Source organism: Ascaphus truei, unplaced genomic scaffold (assembly GCF_040206685.1).
Source record: "Ascaphus truei isolate aAscTru1 unplaced genomic scaffold, aAscTru1.hap1 HAP1_SCAFFOLD_371, whole genome shotgun sequence".
Lineage (NCBI taxonomy): Eukaryota > Metazoa > Chordata > Amphibia > Anura > Ascaphidae > Ascaphus > Ascaphus truei.
The window spans coordinates 366,762-381,916 of NW_027456702.1; the positions used below are offsets into that span (position 1 = coordinate 366,762).

At 44.7% G+C, this 15,155-nt stretch overlaps 1 protein-coding gene across 1 annotated transcript; it reads left to right on the forward strand.

Annotated features, from left to right (window-relative positions):
• The first annotated feature begins 7,242 nt into the window (after window positions 1-7,242).
• Window positions 7,243-11,509, forward strand: LOC142483776 (uncharacterized). Its single transcript, XM_075583763.1, has 4 exons — window positions 7,243-7,312; window positions 8,234-8,360; window positions 8,566-8,679; window positions 10,110-11,509. The coding sequence occupies exons 1-4, from the start codon at window positions 7,310-7,312 to the stop codon at window positions 11,447-11,449; spliced, it is 1,584 nt and encodes a 527-aa protein (XP_075439878.1). The 5' UTR covers window positions 7,243-7,309; the 3' UTR covers window positions 11,450-11,509.
• Window positions 11,510-15,155: the final 3,646 nt, after the last annotated feature.

Below are 15,155 nucleotides of genomic sequence, written 5' to 3' on the forward strand. Positions count from 1 at the left end.
CCCCAACAACCCCTATACCCCCCTAACATACACATATATGCACATACAGTATAGTAATGGGCACAATTACTATTATCCACAAATGGATAACAGTGAATGTGCCCATTTTAGAAACATACAGAACAAAAAATACATTAAATACATATAGCACTCACCCTTGCCCGGCTGCCACGATGAAGGCTATCCTCATCTTCATCCTGCTAATGCCCCCTCCACTGCTGCAAAACAGAAACAAGAATAAAAACATCTAAAGTAATGTCCCCTAACCCCTTACTCACCATAGCGGTTATTAACCGGTACAGTCATTAAGGGGTTAACCCGCCCTCACCCACCACTCGGGAGGCCTAGATACCCTCCCCCACTAACCCCCCACCCCGTGAGGCCTAACCACCCTCACCCACTACCCACAAGGGAGGCCTACCCACATACCCTTGGGGCCAATACCCCCTCCCCCCACCCCCAGTACCCACAATTAAAACAATACACAGACCCACAATAAACATTATTTTATTTATTAAATACATTACCCACCCCCTGTGCCCCCCCATAAATACATGATTTATTCTTTTACATACGGGGTTCATACCCCAGCCCCATGCGAGTCCCTGGCGGGCCTGACGTGTCAGACCTACAGGGTACCAGCAACTTGTTTCATACAGGCTCTGGAGGCCTGTTGGTGGGTCCCACCAAGCGCCATGGCCCCCAGGTGGTCTCCGCGGGTCACTGTGGGCCACAATTGGGTCCCCACAGTAGGCCTGCGGATGTCTGGGAGCCCCGGGTCAGACCCACAGGTGTCTCAGGGACCTCGGGTGGTTAACCAGCAATGCCATCAGGAGAATCCAATATAAACTAAGCAACATCAATACAATTAGCATCAATCAATTAATCCATTTCCTCAAACAATTATAATACAATACAATTCAATTATACAATTCCCTATTCAATTCCTAAAGCCAAACCATTGCCAAAACAATTCTAATTTAAAGTAACAACCATCATTCTAATCTAAGTACCATAAAGAAGCCATTACAATTAACCTGTAACTAAATACAAATTACATTATTCACAACAATGACAAAATAAAGCTGATACATACATTAGCCATACATGAAAAGAACATAAACATTAGCAAAACAATCAATTATTATCCCTGTATGTCTATCCATATAGATAGATATACATAAAATACAGGGGCAATAATACAGCATAAAAAACAATGCATTTCCATACAAAAATCACATATAATACACCCATTCAGTGTCCGTGAATGTATGTATATAGATAGGTACATAGCTACATTCACGGGCATTAAATGGGACTGAAAAAATAAAAGACATGAATGAAAAATCAAAAAAACCTGTAAAAGTAAAAATAATAAACATTTCTTTTGTTCACTCACCATTAGATGCCCACTCACCGAAATCCAGGCAGCCCGGAAGCACAGGAACCAATCCACAGGTAAACCATAAAATAAAAAACCATTACAATCCATAACAGTGTCTTGTTCTTCTATTTGTAATCCTTCCCGTCTGTCTTGGGGTCTTCTTTTCTTCTTTTGGGGTCTTCTCCGGCTTCTTCCATCTTCTTAGGCCACGCCCTTCTTCTCTACTTAGGAGGGGAGATGTTCCCTCCTCGGCGACTAGCTTCAAAATGAGGTGACATAGGCTTTTATAGGCCTATGATGTCACATTTTGCTCAAATGTTTCCCACGGTCCTGATTGGGCCGTAAAAAACATGTGAATTTGGCCGAACAAAAAAAAATTATGACGTCAATTTAAAGGCAATGAAAGCACAGCCAATCAGAATGGCTGTGCTTCAATTGCCTTTAAGATGACGCCATGAAAAGAAACATGGCCGGCCTCACATGGTACGGTAGCCAATCAGAGCGTGGGAACTACATCCCTAATCTGATTGGCTCTAGTAGACCATCTGACATAGGCTTGGGGGAGAACGGATGTGACGTCATTGAAAGCCTGTCACATGGTACTAGAGCCAATCAGAGTTGGGATGTATTTCCCACGCTCTGGTTGGCTACCGTACCATGTGAGGCTATAAAGATGGCAGCGACACTGCCACCCGATGACACATACCGGGGCCTGTAATTCGGGAAGCAGGGGGTCCCTGGTCCACAAAGCAATGCGGTTCAGCTCAGGGGACCCCCTGCTCACTGTACAATATTATTAAAAATACATTCATGCTGCTTCGTTACCATAGCACATAGCCGCAAAGGTAAGGAATGAGTGTTTATTGATATCTGTGTTTTATTCATACTGTAAATGTGCAGAGGGTCTCCGGAGCTGAACCGCTTTGGTTTTAGGTCTGGGAACCCCCTGCTTCCCGAGATACAGGCCCCTTTAGGGGGTGCCGGTATCCCTCTGCTTTGTTTACATTCCGCGGTCACGTGATCAGGACATTTAAATGCAGAGGGATACCGGCACCTCATAAAGGGGCCTGTATCTCAGGAAGCAGGGGGTCCCCGGACCTGAAACCAATGCGATTCAGCTCCGGAGACCCCCTGCACATGTACACTATGAATAAAATTGTATTTAAAATAATTTTTAATGTGCCAATGTTTGCGCCGAGAGAGCAGTGGATCTCTCTCTGCTGCAAACACATCTTGGCAGGGGACGGCTTCTTGACAGCTTCTCGCCAGGTTAGTCACAGGTTATTCGCCCTTATTTTAAATGGTGCTGGCGCATTAATTCACCAGGGATTAAGCCCTTCCTGCATACAGCGAGGTTAACACTCCAAAAACATGGAGAATTCAAAACCTGGCTAATGCATTTTTCCGCTGCTTAGTGCATAGACCCCTAAGTCGGAATGAGCACCTTGAACCCATAACTCCGGTTCTGTTCAACCTAGAGGGCTGAGATTCGGCCACCATGTAGTCCTAATTCCGGCAGGATTGCATGGCAAATACCGACCCTCTCGGGGCAACATAACGGAGTCAAGGTAATTGTAAAGTTGGGGTTTCTGCCATTGACTTGCATGGTAGAAAAAAGCCTCTTTGGAAAATGTGCTTTTAAACCTGTAAGTGTGTAAGTGTGTATCTCCGGTTCGGTGGGTCACAGCGAGCTGAAACTTGGCCACCATGGAGAGTCCCCTCCGGCATGAGGGTCCGGCAACTATCAACCCACTCAGTCCAGCCGAATGGATTATTTTAATATGTGTAGATATTAAAGAATATACTGTTTTGCAAGGCTGGTATAAGAGCCCGGAAAGTCACTGGCTCTGTGTAATGTTAATGCTCAGGGGGGCGACCCATTTGTCTACAACAGACCCCCTGATCAAAGACTCAACCACTCTGGTTGTATAGATTAGGGCGGAGAAACGCAGGGCTTGAGGGGTCTGTAAGTGCTGTGATTCACACTTACAGACAAAGGATTTCCTGACCAGATACAAGTCTGGTAGACTTTTAGGCGCCATGAGTTTTGTGTGGGGCTAAAGAAATGAGACCCCAAGGGCCAGATGTGCGCATGTACCAACTAACTGGGGCATGATCTAACAATGCTTCCCACGTTAGCTGGCAAAGGGTCGTTGGGTGGAGGTAATTGATGTCCAATGCATGACACTCTCTGTGAATGTATAGGGCTGGAATCCCATATAAACCAGTGTAAACCCTATACCCATTGTCTTCGTTTGTGTTTTCGTGGAGTCTTCGTGACTACAACTACTTGTTACCTGATGCCTGAATGAATTGCCAATCCAGATCCTGACTGGGAGAATGGCGTGCGTGGAGAGAGGCGGCGGGCAGGACAGCGTGAGTGCGGTGATGCGGCGGCCCGGGTGTAGGTTGGAGGCGGCGGTGATAGGGACTGATGGCGGGGCGGGTGTATGTGAGGTGGCGGAGTGAGGGACTGATCCGCCGGGGGTGCGGATGGAGGTGAGGTGGCGGGCTGGGTGTAGGGTGTGAGCTGGGGGATTGCAGCGGCTGGCAGCGCTAGGTGAGGAGGAGAATCTGTGGCTGCACTGCGTTTGTCTCCCGCTCAGAGGGACACGCAGTGTAGCGTGGGGGGGCGGGACACACGGGGGGGCCAAACACACCGTCCAATGAGCCGTGGGGGGCAGACCAACGGACCAATCAAATGGTCTACAGGGACTCACAAACAACAGTTTCAGTTATATATATATACAGATATACACACTACACTGCTTCTATATATAACATTGTAATCAGGGTGAGAGAGTTACTATCCCACAGAGCTTACACTCTATATATCAGTGATTCTTAACCGGGGCTCCGCGAAGCAGTGGCAGGGGTTCCGCCTGGCCGCCCGCACTCACTGCTGCACCGGGGGAAGGGGGAGAGGGTGATCCGTGGTGTCGGCTGTAACTTTGCATTTGAGCTACAGCTTCTGCTGTAAACGCTGTTTGCATGTGTGTGTGAGGAGGGAGAGAGAGCGCGAGGAGGGAGAGAGTGTGCGATGAGGGAGAGAGAGCGCGAGGAGGGAGAGCGCAAGGAGGGAGAGAGAGTGCGAGGAGGGAGAGAGCACGAGAAGGGAGAGAGCGCGAGGAGAGAGAGAGAGCGCGAGAAGGTAGAGAGAGGGCAAGGAGGTAGAGAGTACGAGGAGGGAGAGAGCGCGAGAAGGGAGAGCGTGTGTGAGAGAGAGAGTGTCAGAAGGAGGGTGAAAGGAAGATGAGGGGGAGAGGAGGAGGGAGAGAGTGAGAGGAGAGAGAAGGATGGAGAGGAGAGAAGGGAGAGAGGGAGAGGAGAGAGAAGGGGGGAGAGGAGAAAGGAGGGAGAGGGATCGATCCATGGGGGTTTTGAGAGATGCAAGGGGGGGGTGATGTTTAAACCAAAATCATTACAAAATATGTACACATTGTTTATTCAAAAGTACGAGTTCATTATTATTTATTACCCCTACTGCTTTACACGTCGATTTTGTGATTTACCACTGTCGAAAATGTGTCTTCCAGATAGGGGTTCCCCGACATTTCATGAAATACTTAAAGGGTTCCTCCAAACAAAAAAGGGTGGGAATCACTGCTATATATACACTCACACTACTTCTGCATATAACATTGTAATCAGTGTGAGAGTTACTGACCCGCAGAGTTTACATTCTATATATACACTCACAATACTTCTATATATAACATTGTTATCAGTGTGAGATAGTTACTGCCCCGCAGAGCTTACACTCTATATATACACTCACACTACTTCTATATATAACATTGTTATCAGTGTGAGAGAGTTACTATCCCACAGTGCTTACACTGTATATACACGCAAACTACTTGTACAGTAGAGGCAGCGATTATTCTAACAAAAACCAGTGGCAATTCCCCAAAAGACCCAGGTACATTCTGAATACATTTCCTTAAACTAGCCCCAGCATTTTTGCATTGATTAATGGCCTATCAGATTAACAGCGGGGGTCCCTGGCAGTCCCATTCAAACTGAATTGGACTGCCAGGGATCCCTGCTGTGTTAATCCTATGGGTCGTTAGTCAATGCAGAAATGCCTTAAACGTGCCTCAAACTAGCCCAGAACATACCCAGCACATACCCTGAATGTAACCCGGCTAGTTTAAGGCAAATGTTAGAATAAGCGTTGCCTCTACTGTATATATAACAGTCTAATCAGTGTGAGAGAGTTACTGTCCCACAGAGCTTACACTCTGTATGGACAAAGCGCCTTTGCGAAACGGCCGTCCTTATGGGCACTACATAGGGAGCATGTGTAGGCGCTTCTTTGAGAGATCACCATAATGCAAGTATTGTACTTTGTTAATGCCTATATATGGATCTCTCTTTTCCTGGTTATCTATTCAGGGATATCACACTAGCATTATCATTATTTTTGTGTGCTTAGAGTTCACTACATCTTGGACACTATTTGCCCTATACAGTAAGTATACAGATTTTGTCATTACTGATTACAACTATCAGTCCCCACCTATACATATGTCAAGTATTTGGTGGGTTGGTCTGTATATGTACAGCACATGCTGTGCACTTGTTTGCAGTGACCCATAGTTACCATGTACTGATCTATACACACTATTTTTGGTTTCTGTTTACAATTTAATATAGTTTCCAGTTGTAGAGTGGTCGTGGAAGGGGGGAGTTTGCTTAGGAACTCTCTTCCTCTTAATAGGCTCAAGTTCTATTTTTGATAGGCTTACCTGCCTCAGTCATCATCCTACCTTTTTAGGTTTATGCTTCAATTTGTTGTAGCTTAATTGCCTGTTTGGGTATATTTAACACCCTGTGTTTTATTTTTTTCTACTATTAAAAGTGTTTTTAGTATTATCATCATATCACATTATGGACATCTTAGCTCGAACCTTACAATATACTTTTACACTTACATTATGTGATTGAGTGCTGTTCAATAGGGTTTTTTTCACTGATCCAATCGCCCCATCTGGGACGTTTGTTCTATCAGTTCTTAGTGTAAACTCTATATATACACTCGCACTACTTCTATATATAACATTGTAGTCAGTGCAGGGATGGAACTAGCGGGTGCCTATAGTGCCCTGTCCCCCCGCATGCACCTGTGTGCACAGAGGTGACTGACCTGATTCTCAGTGAGGGGAGATGGGAGACCGGGAGGCACCGGCCGGGTGAGAACTGCAGCAGGGCTAGATAGTGACCGGGGGCGGAGCTATTCAGAGGTGACTGACCTGATTCTCAGTGAGGGGAGATGGGAGACCGGGAGGCACCGGCCGGGTGAGAACTGCAGCAGGGCTAGATAGTGACCGGGGGCGGAGCTATTCAGAGGGGGTGGAGCTATTTAGAGGGGGCGGAGCTATTCAGAGCCCTCCCTGCTCTCAATGCACATTGTGTGTGTGTGTGTGTGTGTGTGTGTGTGTGTGTGTGTGTGTGTCAGAGAGAGTGTGTATGTGTGTGTGTCAGAGAGAGAGTGTGACAGATGCACAGTGACACAGTCGGCAGGTCACCCCCCCCCCCATCTTGTCTCACCGTAACACTCAGCTGTACAGTTATTGTGCAAATAATCCTTACATATCCTGTATGTCCTGAATCATTAGGTGAGAATAGCATTAATTGTCACAATGTTATCCTCTCCCTCACACAACTAACACTATTAAGGCATCAAGAGCAGGAAATATAATAATCACAGTGTATAATATAAATAAGTGTGGCCATTTCCAATGTTCTGATTGGTCAGGGATCTGACCAGAGCTCCCTATTGGACAGAGGAGGCGGAGGAGGGACCAGGACACAGCAGGTCATGGTATAAAAGGCGGGAGCTGATACAGTTCTTATCAGTGTGTTTGTGATCATCTTTCTACAACATGTCCCTTTGTCTTCCAGCTCCTGAACCAGCTCCAGATGGTGAGTATTTGGCTAAATATACATCACTTTATACAATTCATACTTTGATGTTGTATTTATATTGAGATTTATTTCGCACGACTTGTTTGTTAGATTGCATTTTATTTAACTTGTGCTATTTATGTTTACTTGTTCATTTTTATATGTTTTATTCATGTTAATTTCCCTGCAGTACAATATAGATTCAATGTTATATTCACCTATTTTGTTGCAAATGAAATATTAATCAGTGTTTACTCGGAGATCTGATTTGTACAACATATAATAACATGATTTTGGAGAAACATTTGAAACTTCCAAACATATTGACTTAATAGGTAGAAGAATCAACAGATAAAAAAACTAGGTTAATGGATAATGATTTCAGTCAATTTTAATGGCCTTTAGGTAACCAATAATTGACAATACATTCCTACTATAATCTTCCAGCAAGTACAAAATGATGGGTGTTTCACATAAATAAATGAACGGGATAATTTAATCAGCAATGTACAATTTAGCATCAAAAATGCAAAACGAGAAGACAAAAGTGCACAGAAATTGTGCCGTTTTATATTTGTTATATTTCTATTCATTTTTCTCTGTAAACTGTTTTTTCATAATTTTATGTACAACTTACAACGGATCATTATGTAGTAATTATAAGCTTTTATACAGACTGATTCTGTTGTTGATACTACTTTATATTTTAGCCTCGCATTCTAACTGTTTAGTAACATACTGTAGAAGATACTCCCCTAATAGTAGGACAGATAATGTAATATAGCAGGGAATACACTATGTACTGATTGCAGAGTCTGAGCGATGCCACAAGACACTTTATTGAACAGTAAGAGGCTCTCAGAAATAACAGAGGCAGCTCTGATGATTTTGTTCCTCCTGACCAACAAACAACAACAATTGGAGAATTCTCTGTTTCAGGAACCAGTTGAGTTTGATAAAGTTGCAATTTACTTCTCCAAGGACGAGTGGGATTATTTAACAGAAGAACAGAAGGAACTTTACAAGGATGTGATGATGGAGAATTACCAGGCTCTCTGCTCTCTAGGTTAGAAAATATGTGTGTGTGTGGGTGTGTAATTTGATTTCCAAAACTACAGGAACTGACTGTATATCTTTATATAGCGATATCCGTGTACATAGCACTGCACAGCAGTAATACCGTGACACAATAATACAGCAGATAATGGGAATAAGAATTTTCTATGGTGCAAACACATTAAATATATACGTATCTCCCCTTACATATACAGGATGTGTCAATGTGACGCCTGAGATTGTATCAATGATTGAGCGCGGAGAAGAGCCGTATTTAAGGGGTCCCCAGCAGTATAAGGAGAAGGAAAGTCCTACAGATATCAGCACTGGTGAGTAATTTATACTTTAGTGGTGTAACGCTTGCGCTACCCACAAACAAGTTAAGACCCCGGCACTGAGGTGGGAAGGTAGGAAACCACGCACTCACAGCAGCGGAGGCGTGCCTGGAAGGCGGATTGTTTCGCGTTGCCGGTCTGGGTTGCAGAGAGCGGGTTAATCCGTACACTTGCTGGGTCCTTGGGTTGGAGAGCAGAATCGTAGAAGTCCATTAAGAAGTGGTCTGGGATTGTAGATATCAGAATTGTCAAAGTCCGTGGTTCCGTGATTGTGGGTTGGAGAAGGAGCCGTAGTCGAGGGTAAACCGAGGTTACTATCCAGAGGGGTTCACTTACAAGCCGGGTCGGTACACAAGAGGTTAATCTGCAAAACAAGACTGGAGAAGGCAAGGCACAACTGACGTGGAAGCAACAAGGCTGAGCAAGGACTGAATGACTGAGCAAGGACTGAATGACTGAGCAAGGACTGAATGACTGAGCAAGGACTGAATGACTGAGCAAGGACTGAATGACTGAGCAAGGACTGAATGACTGAGCAAGGACTGAATGACTGAGCAAGGACTGAATGACTGAACCAGGTATTTAAAGGAAACAGGAACCAGTAGGGAGGGAGGAGGAGCGGAGGCGCGGCCTCTGCGGAGGCTATTATAGGCTGCAGGAGACAAGGGGCACTTAGCAGTGTTGACTCGCAGCTGGGTATCGGTGCACGTCGTCACGTGTGCGTGCCGCGCGTGAGGGAGGCGTGACACATCCGGGGGGCGGATTCGAGCTCAGTGGCACGGCCTGAAGAGCTTCGGGTGTGCACGCGCTCTGTAATTAGAGCGGGGGTGCGCACATGACCAGGGACCGGAACGGAGGCAGCAGCAGTGGCAGGTAAGGAGGGAACATGTCGCAAGGGATGTGTTCCCCCAATTCCTTACAAGTGGTGCGTGCTCTAGGAACAATAATTATATAGCATATTTCATAAAAAAAAGAAACTTTATCACAAATTAGTATATCTATCAAGTTCTAATGTCCTTTTGTAACTTTACCTTTCCCATAATAAAGTGGAAATGTATGTGGTATACGTATGTATGAATGTATGTATGTATGTATGTGTGTGTGTGTGTGTGTGTCACACGTTTGGACGACGGTTCAGGCGCATAATCTCTCCCTGGACTGGTAGATTTATTCATATATATATATATATCGCTGGTAGGCAATATCCTCACAAATTAAGTTTATTGCAATACCCGATATTCCCCCCCCCCCCGCTCCTGCTCCAAAAATTTGCAGGACAGCCTATTGCTCATGTTGATGTCAATGCTCTCAAACATGAGCGAGCTCAGGGCAGCGTGGACTCGGCCTTAAACTAAATCTGCCGTTTGAAAATCATTTTTGTGTCGGATGTTAATGCTTTTCTTTACTCCAATTTTTTTCCCCAGCTGATGGATTCGTGAGCAGGAATTTCCCTGAAGGATATCACATTTTGCTCTGTTCACCAGATTGTGTAATGGAAGATACCAGTGTTACCCAAATGTATCCCGGAGCAAATCACATTAGTCAGGATTTACCAAACCAGAGTCTGAGAGAAACTGTGAGCATTATGGTTAAGGAATCAACCTCACAGGAAGAAGGAAATCTCCCAGAATCCCACATTTATACTATCAGAGAACATACAGGGACGGACTATGCATCTACTCCTATTACAACGTGTAACAAAGGAAACATGAATGCAGGGAACGTTCACAAGAACTTGTCAGTAAAAGAAAGACCATTTGTATGTTCTGAATGTGGGAAATGTTTCACATATAACTGTACTCTCCTTAAACATCAGAGAATTCATATAGGAGAAAGACCCTTTGTATGTTCTGAATGTGGTAAATGTTTTACCCAGAACTCTGATCTTGGAAGACATCAGAGACTACACACAGGAGAAAGACCATTTGTATGTTCTGAATGTGGGAAATGTTTTACTCAGAACTCTAGTCTTTTTGAACATCAGCGATGTCACACAGGAGAAAGACCATTTGCATGTTCTGAATGTGGGAAATGTTTCACAAATAACTATAATCTCGTTACACATCAGATAATACACACAGGAGTAAGACCATTTGTATGTTCTGAATGTGGGAAATGTTTCACAGTTAACTCTCATCTTGTTACACATCAGAGAAGTCATACAGGAGAAAGACCATTTGTATGTTCTCAATGTGGGAAATGTTTTGCCCAGAACTCTACTCTTGTTACACATCAGAAAATTCACACAGGAGAAAGACCCTTTGTATGTTCTGAATGTGGGAAATGTTTTACCCGTAACTCTAATCTTGTTACACATCAGAAAAGTCACACAGGAGAAAGACCATTTGTATGTTCTGAATGTGAGAAATGTTTCACATTTAACTCTCATCTTGTTACACATCAGAGAAGTCATACAGGAGAAAGACCATTTGTATGTTCTCAATGTGGGAAATGTTTTACCCAGAACTCTACTCTTGTTACACATCAGAAAATTCACACAAGAGAAAGACCATTTGTATGTTCTGAATGTGGGAAATGTTTTACCCGTAACTCTACTCTTGTTACACATCAGAAAATTCACACAGGAGAAAGACCATTTGTATGTTCTGAATGTGGGAAATGTTTTACCCAGAACTCTAATCTTGTTAATCATCAGAAAATTCACACAGGAGAAAGACCATTTGTGTGTTCTGAATGTGGGAAATGTTTTGCTTATAAGTTATGTCTTGTTAAACATCAGAGAATTCACACCGGAGAAAAATGATGTTTGCTCTAAATGTCGACAATGTTTTGCTCACACAAGTTTACTTTGTAATATAGCACTCTGACAATTATTGATTTTATTTTTGTAAAAAAAAAATATCTTAACTCTTATGGAAACATAAAAAAAAACCTGTCCCCTCTGGGGCACAATATTGAGTTTGATGCATCAAGGTATCTTTTGGTGTTCTCCTCTCTGTCTTGTAGATTCGTTCTCCACTCTGCGTCTGCGCTTTTCTTCTCCTTCTTCTTTGGTGTGGTATCACCCTCGGGATAAACGAATAAACATATGAGCAGAAAGCATTCACAATATTATAATGTTCCAAGGGATACAAACAGGGTTAAAATATACTACAAACACTCACACGGGCATGTGTGAGTGCACTCTTTGGGGGGGCTTCTTTGGACTTCAGGGAACAGTACCGATTCTCCAATAGAGTATAAAAGGTCTGTGATCAAACCCAAAAATATGTCAAGCAATGGGAGGTATATAACAGGGTACTACTACTCACACGGCCAAGTGTGAGTACACACTTGGAATGGTATCTTTGTTGCTCCTCCTGTAATCCCCGGGTCGAAATTCAAAGCGGGGTGGGGTGATGAATTCTCACTCCAGAGTGGTAAGTAAAGGTTTTAAACCCAGAAGGTAAAAGCCAAAGTTTTTATTAAAACAATTCACAGAAAAACACTGCTGACTCAACAAGTGAGCCGCGCTGTAGCAAATAAAAAAGCCAGTCTTTAGGGAATATAGTGCAGGACTCGTGGTTTTGCAGCAAACTCCCTCCGTGTCTGGATGTAGTGCTGCGCTTCCCTTGTCCCACTCCCGACGGTGGCTGCAAAGGTTCAAAACATTGGGGGGTTTTGAGCTATGCGTTTCGCCCTTTTGGGCTTCCTCAGGCACCGTAGTAACTTCCGTTCTTACTACGGAGCCTGAGGAAGCCCAAAAGGGCGAAACGCATAGCTCAAAACCCCCAATGTTTTGAACCTTTGCAGCCACCGTCGGGAGTTGGACAAGGGAAGCGCAGCACTACATCCGGACGCAGAGGGAGTTTGCTGCAAAACCACGAGTCCTGCACTATATTTCCTAAAGACTGGCTTTTTTATTTGCTACTGTACAGCGTGGCTCACTTGTTGAGTCAGCGGTGTTTTTCTGTGAATTGTTTTAATAAAAACTTTGGCTTTTACCTTCTGGGTTTAAAACCTTTACTTACCACTCTGGAGTGAGAATTCATCACCCCACCCCGCTTTGAATTTCGACCCGGGGATTACAGGAGGAGCAACAAAGATACCATTCCAAGTGTGTACTCACACTTGGCCGTGTGAGTAGTAGTACCCTGTTATATACCTCCCATTGCTTGACATATTTTTGGGTTTGATCACAGACCTTTTATACTCTATTGGAGAATCGGTACTGTTCCCTGGAGTCCAAAGAAGCCCCCCCCAAAGAGTGCACTCACACATGCCCGTGTGTGTTTATAGTATATTTTAACCCTGTTTGTATCCCTTGGAACATTATAATATTGTGAATGCTTTCTGCTCATATGTTTATTCGTTTATCCTGAGGGTGATACCACACGAAAGAAGAAGAGCGCAGATGCAGAGTGGAGAACGAATCTACAAGACAGAGAGGGGAAGACCAAAAGATACCTTGATGCGACAGCATTTGCACAAGGCCTTGTGAGTGTTAAGATTTAATACACACTTAAAAACCCCACTGTTATTGCTTCAGGGTTTAACACACCTGAACCATATTTTATTCTATTTCACCCTTCCACCTGTGCTCCCCCATCTCTTTCTCTTGTTTCCCTGTATTATTAAGGATCCCGGGTAGATCCTTTTTGGGGTTGTTTGAGTCACAGGAGGAGACAAAGAAGCGGAGGGATACCTTACGAACTTCTAAGGTTGTTATTATACCTATATCCCGTACTTATTATACATACAGGTAGCGCCCGGGTATTTTGCTTTCCACAATATTGAGTTTGACTTGATTTCTTTACATTTATTCTCAAGTTGAAATAATGTCTATTATTATAACTCTGCTGACAATCAAGAATTTCTATTTTCATATTTCTACTGTTATTAGACTATAAAGTTAGTTATAAACCAGTATCATTTTAAGGCATATAACTGATCTTGGCTAGCTGCCTTTACTGTTATCTATATATGGTAAATGTAATATTACAACTTGGGATACAAAATATTTAGTATGAGTAATATGCATATACATTATTTCTGTTTCACATCTTTATTGCGATAATCACATACCGGAATCATAGATTTGCACATACAGTGGCGACACGTTTTATTTAAATTCGGCTAGAGCCACAAGCCGGGAGGTTTCCCGGCTTTCTAAACAAATCCCCTCGGCGTGACGCGCGGTCACGCTTCATCGGGTGCGTGCGCGCCATGCGCGCGTGCCCAGGGCTCCCCGAGGGAGCCCTGGTGTCCAGAGATGTGGGGGATGGCGGTGGGGGGTTCCGGGGGACCCGGCGGACCCGGAGAGGGGAGGGGGAAGCCCCGATCGGAGGACCGTTCCTCCGAGGCTTCGGCGCGCGCACGGGACACCCCGGCGCGCGCCCGGTTTCTGTTGCGGCCGAGACCGGGTAAGTGTTAGAATAAACTCGGCCGCGACAGTACATGTATCCTATTTGTATGATTTGAAGGAGAATTTTTAATTAATGCCTTCAATATTTAGTCAATATAGCAATTTACAATCCAGGCTGTTTTCTGTTTTCCCAGTATAATGATGTGTTGTTCACGTTTATTCAACCACTAGATGGCAGTGGTATGCTCCTAAATATTAAACATACAGCTAGCTAAACCCCGTTATAGCGCGGTCCTCGGGGGCCACCCGATCCGACCACGCTAGAACCGGGGTCGCGCTAATTTTTTAAAAAAAATGGCCGCCGCACGCCTGATTGGGAGGGAGTGAGGAGGGAAGGAAGAAAGGAAGGTGGCCGGAAGCCCTACACGTCCCCTAGCAATGGCAAGTCCAGCCGCAACCTGCTCCTTACCTCCCACCAACCGGCATCCATTTCCTCCCCCCCCAGGCTCCCACACCTACCTTCCCTCGGCGGCATAGCCCACGCGGCCCTCCGAGTCCCAGCCTGCTCCTCACTCACCCCCCCCCCTCCTCCCGACACCCCCCCCCTCCCTTACTCCCGACAACCCCCCCCTCCCGACACCCCCTCCTCCTGATGCCAGCTCCGCTCCGATCTCAGCAGCCGACACCAAAGGTAGGGAGGGGGAGTGGGAGGTGTGGTGTAGTGTGCTGTGTGCTGAGAGTGTGCTGTGAGAGTGTGCTGTGAGTGCTGTGTGCTGTGAGTGCTGTGTGCTGTGAGTGCTGTGTGCTGTGATTATCTCTTGCAGTCTTCCTTTTGTCTCCCTCCATTTGTACCGGACACACACACACCTTTCTATCCTGATCATCCTCTTTCTGCGTTCCCTCTGCCTTGCAAAACTAGGATAATTCAGGTACAACCCCATTCCCCCAGATTTATCTAATAAAAAAGGTGTTTTCTACTAGAATTTTATATTTTCTATAATAAATGTGGTGATATTTTTAGCATCATTTTGGTTGAGACACTAATAAATAAATACTGCTAGTTTTCTCCCTCCCCCACTCACTCTATTTTCTCCTCCCCCCACTCACTCTGTTCCCCCCACTCACTCCATTCCCCCCACTCACTCCATTCCCCCCACCCACTCAC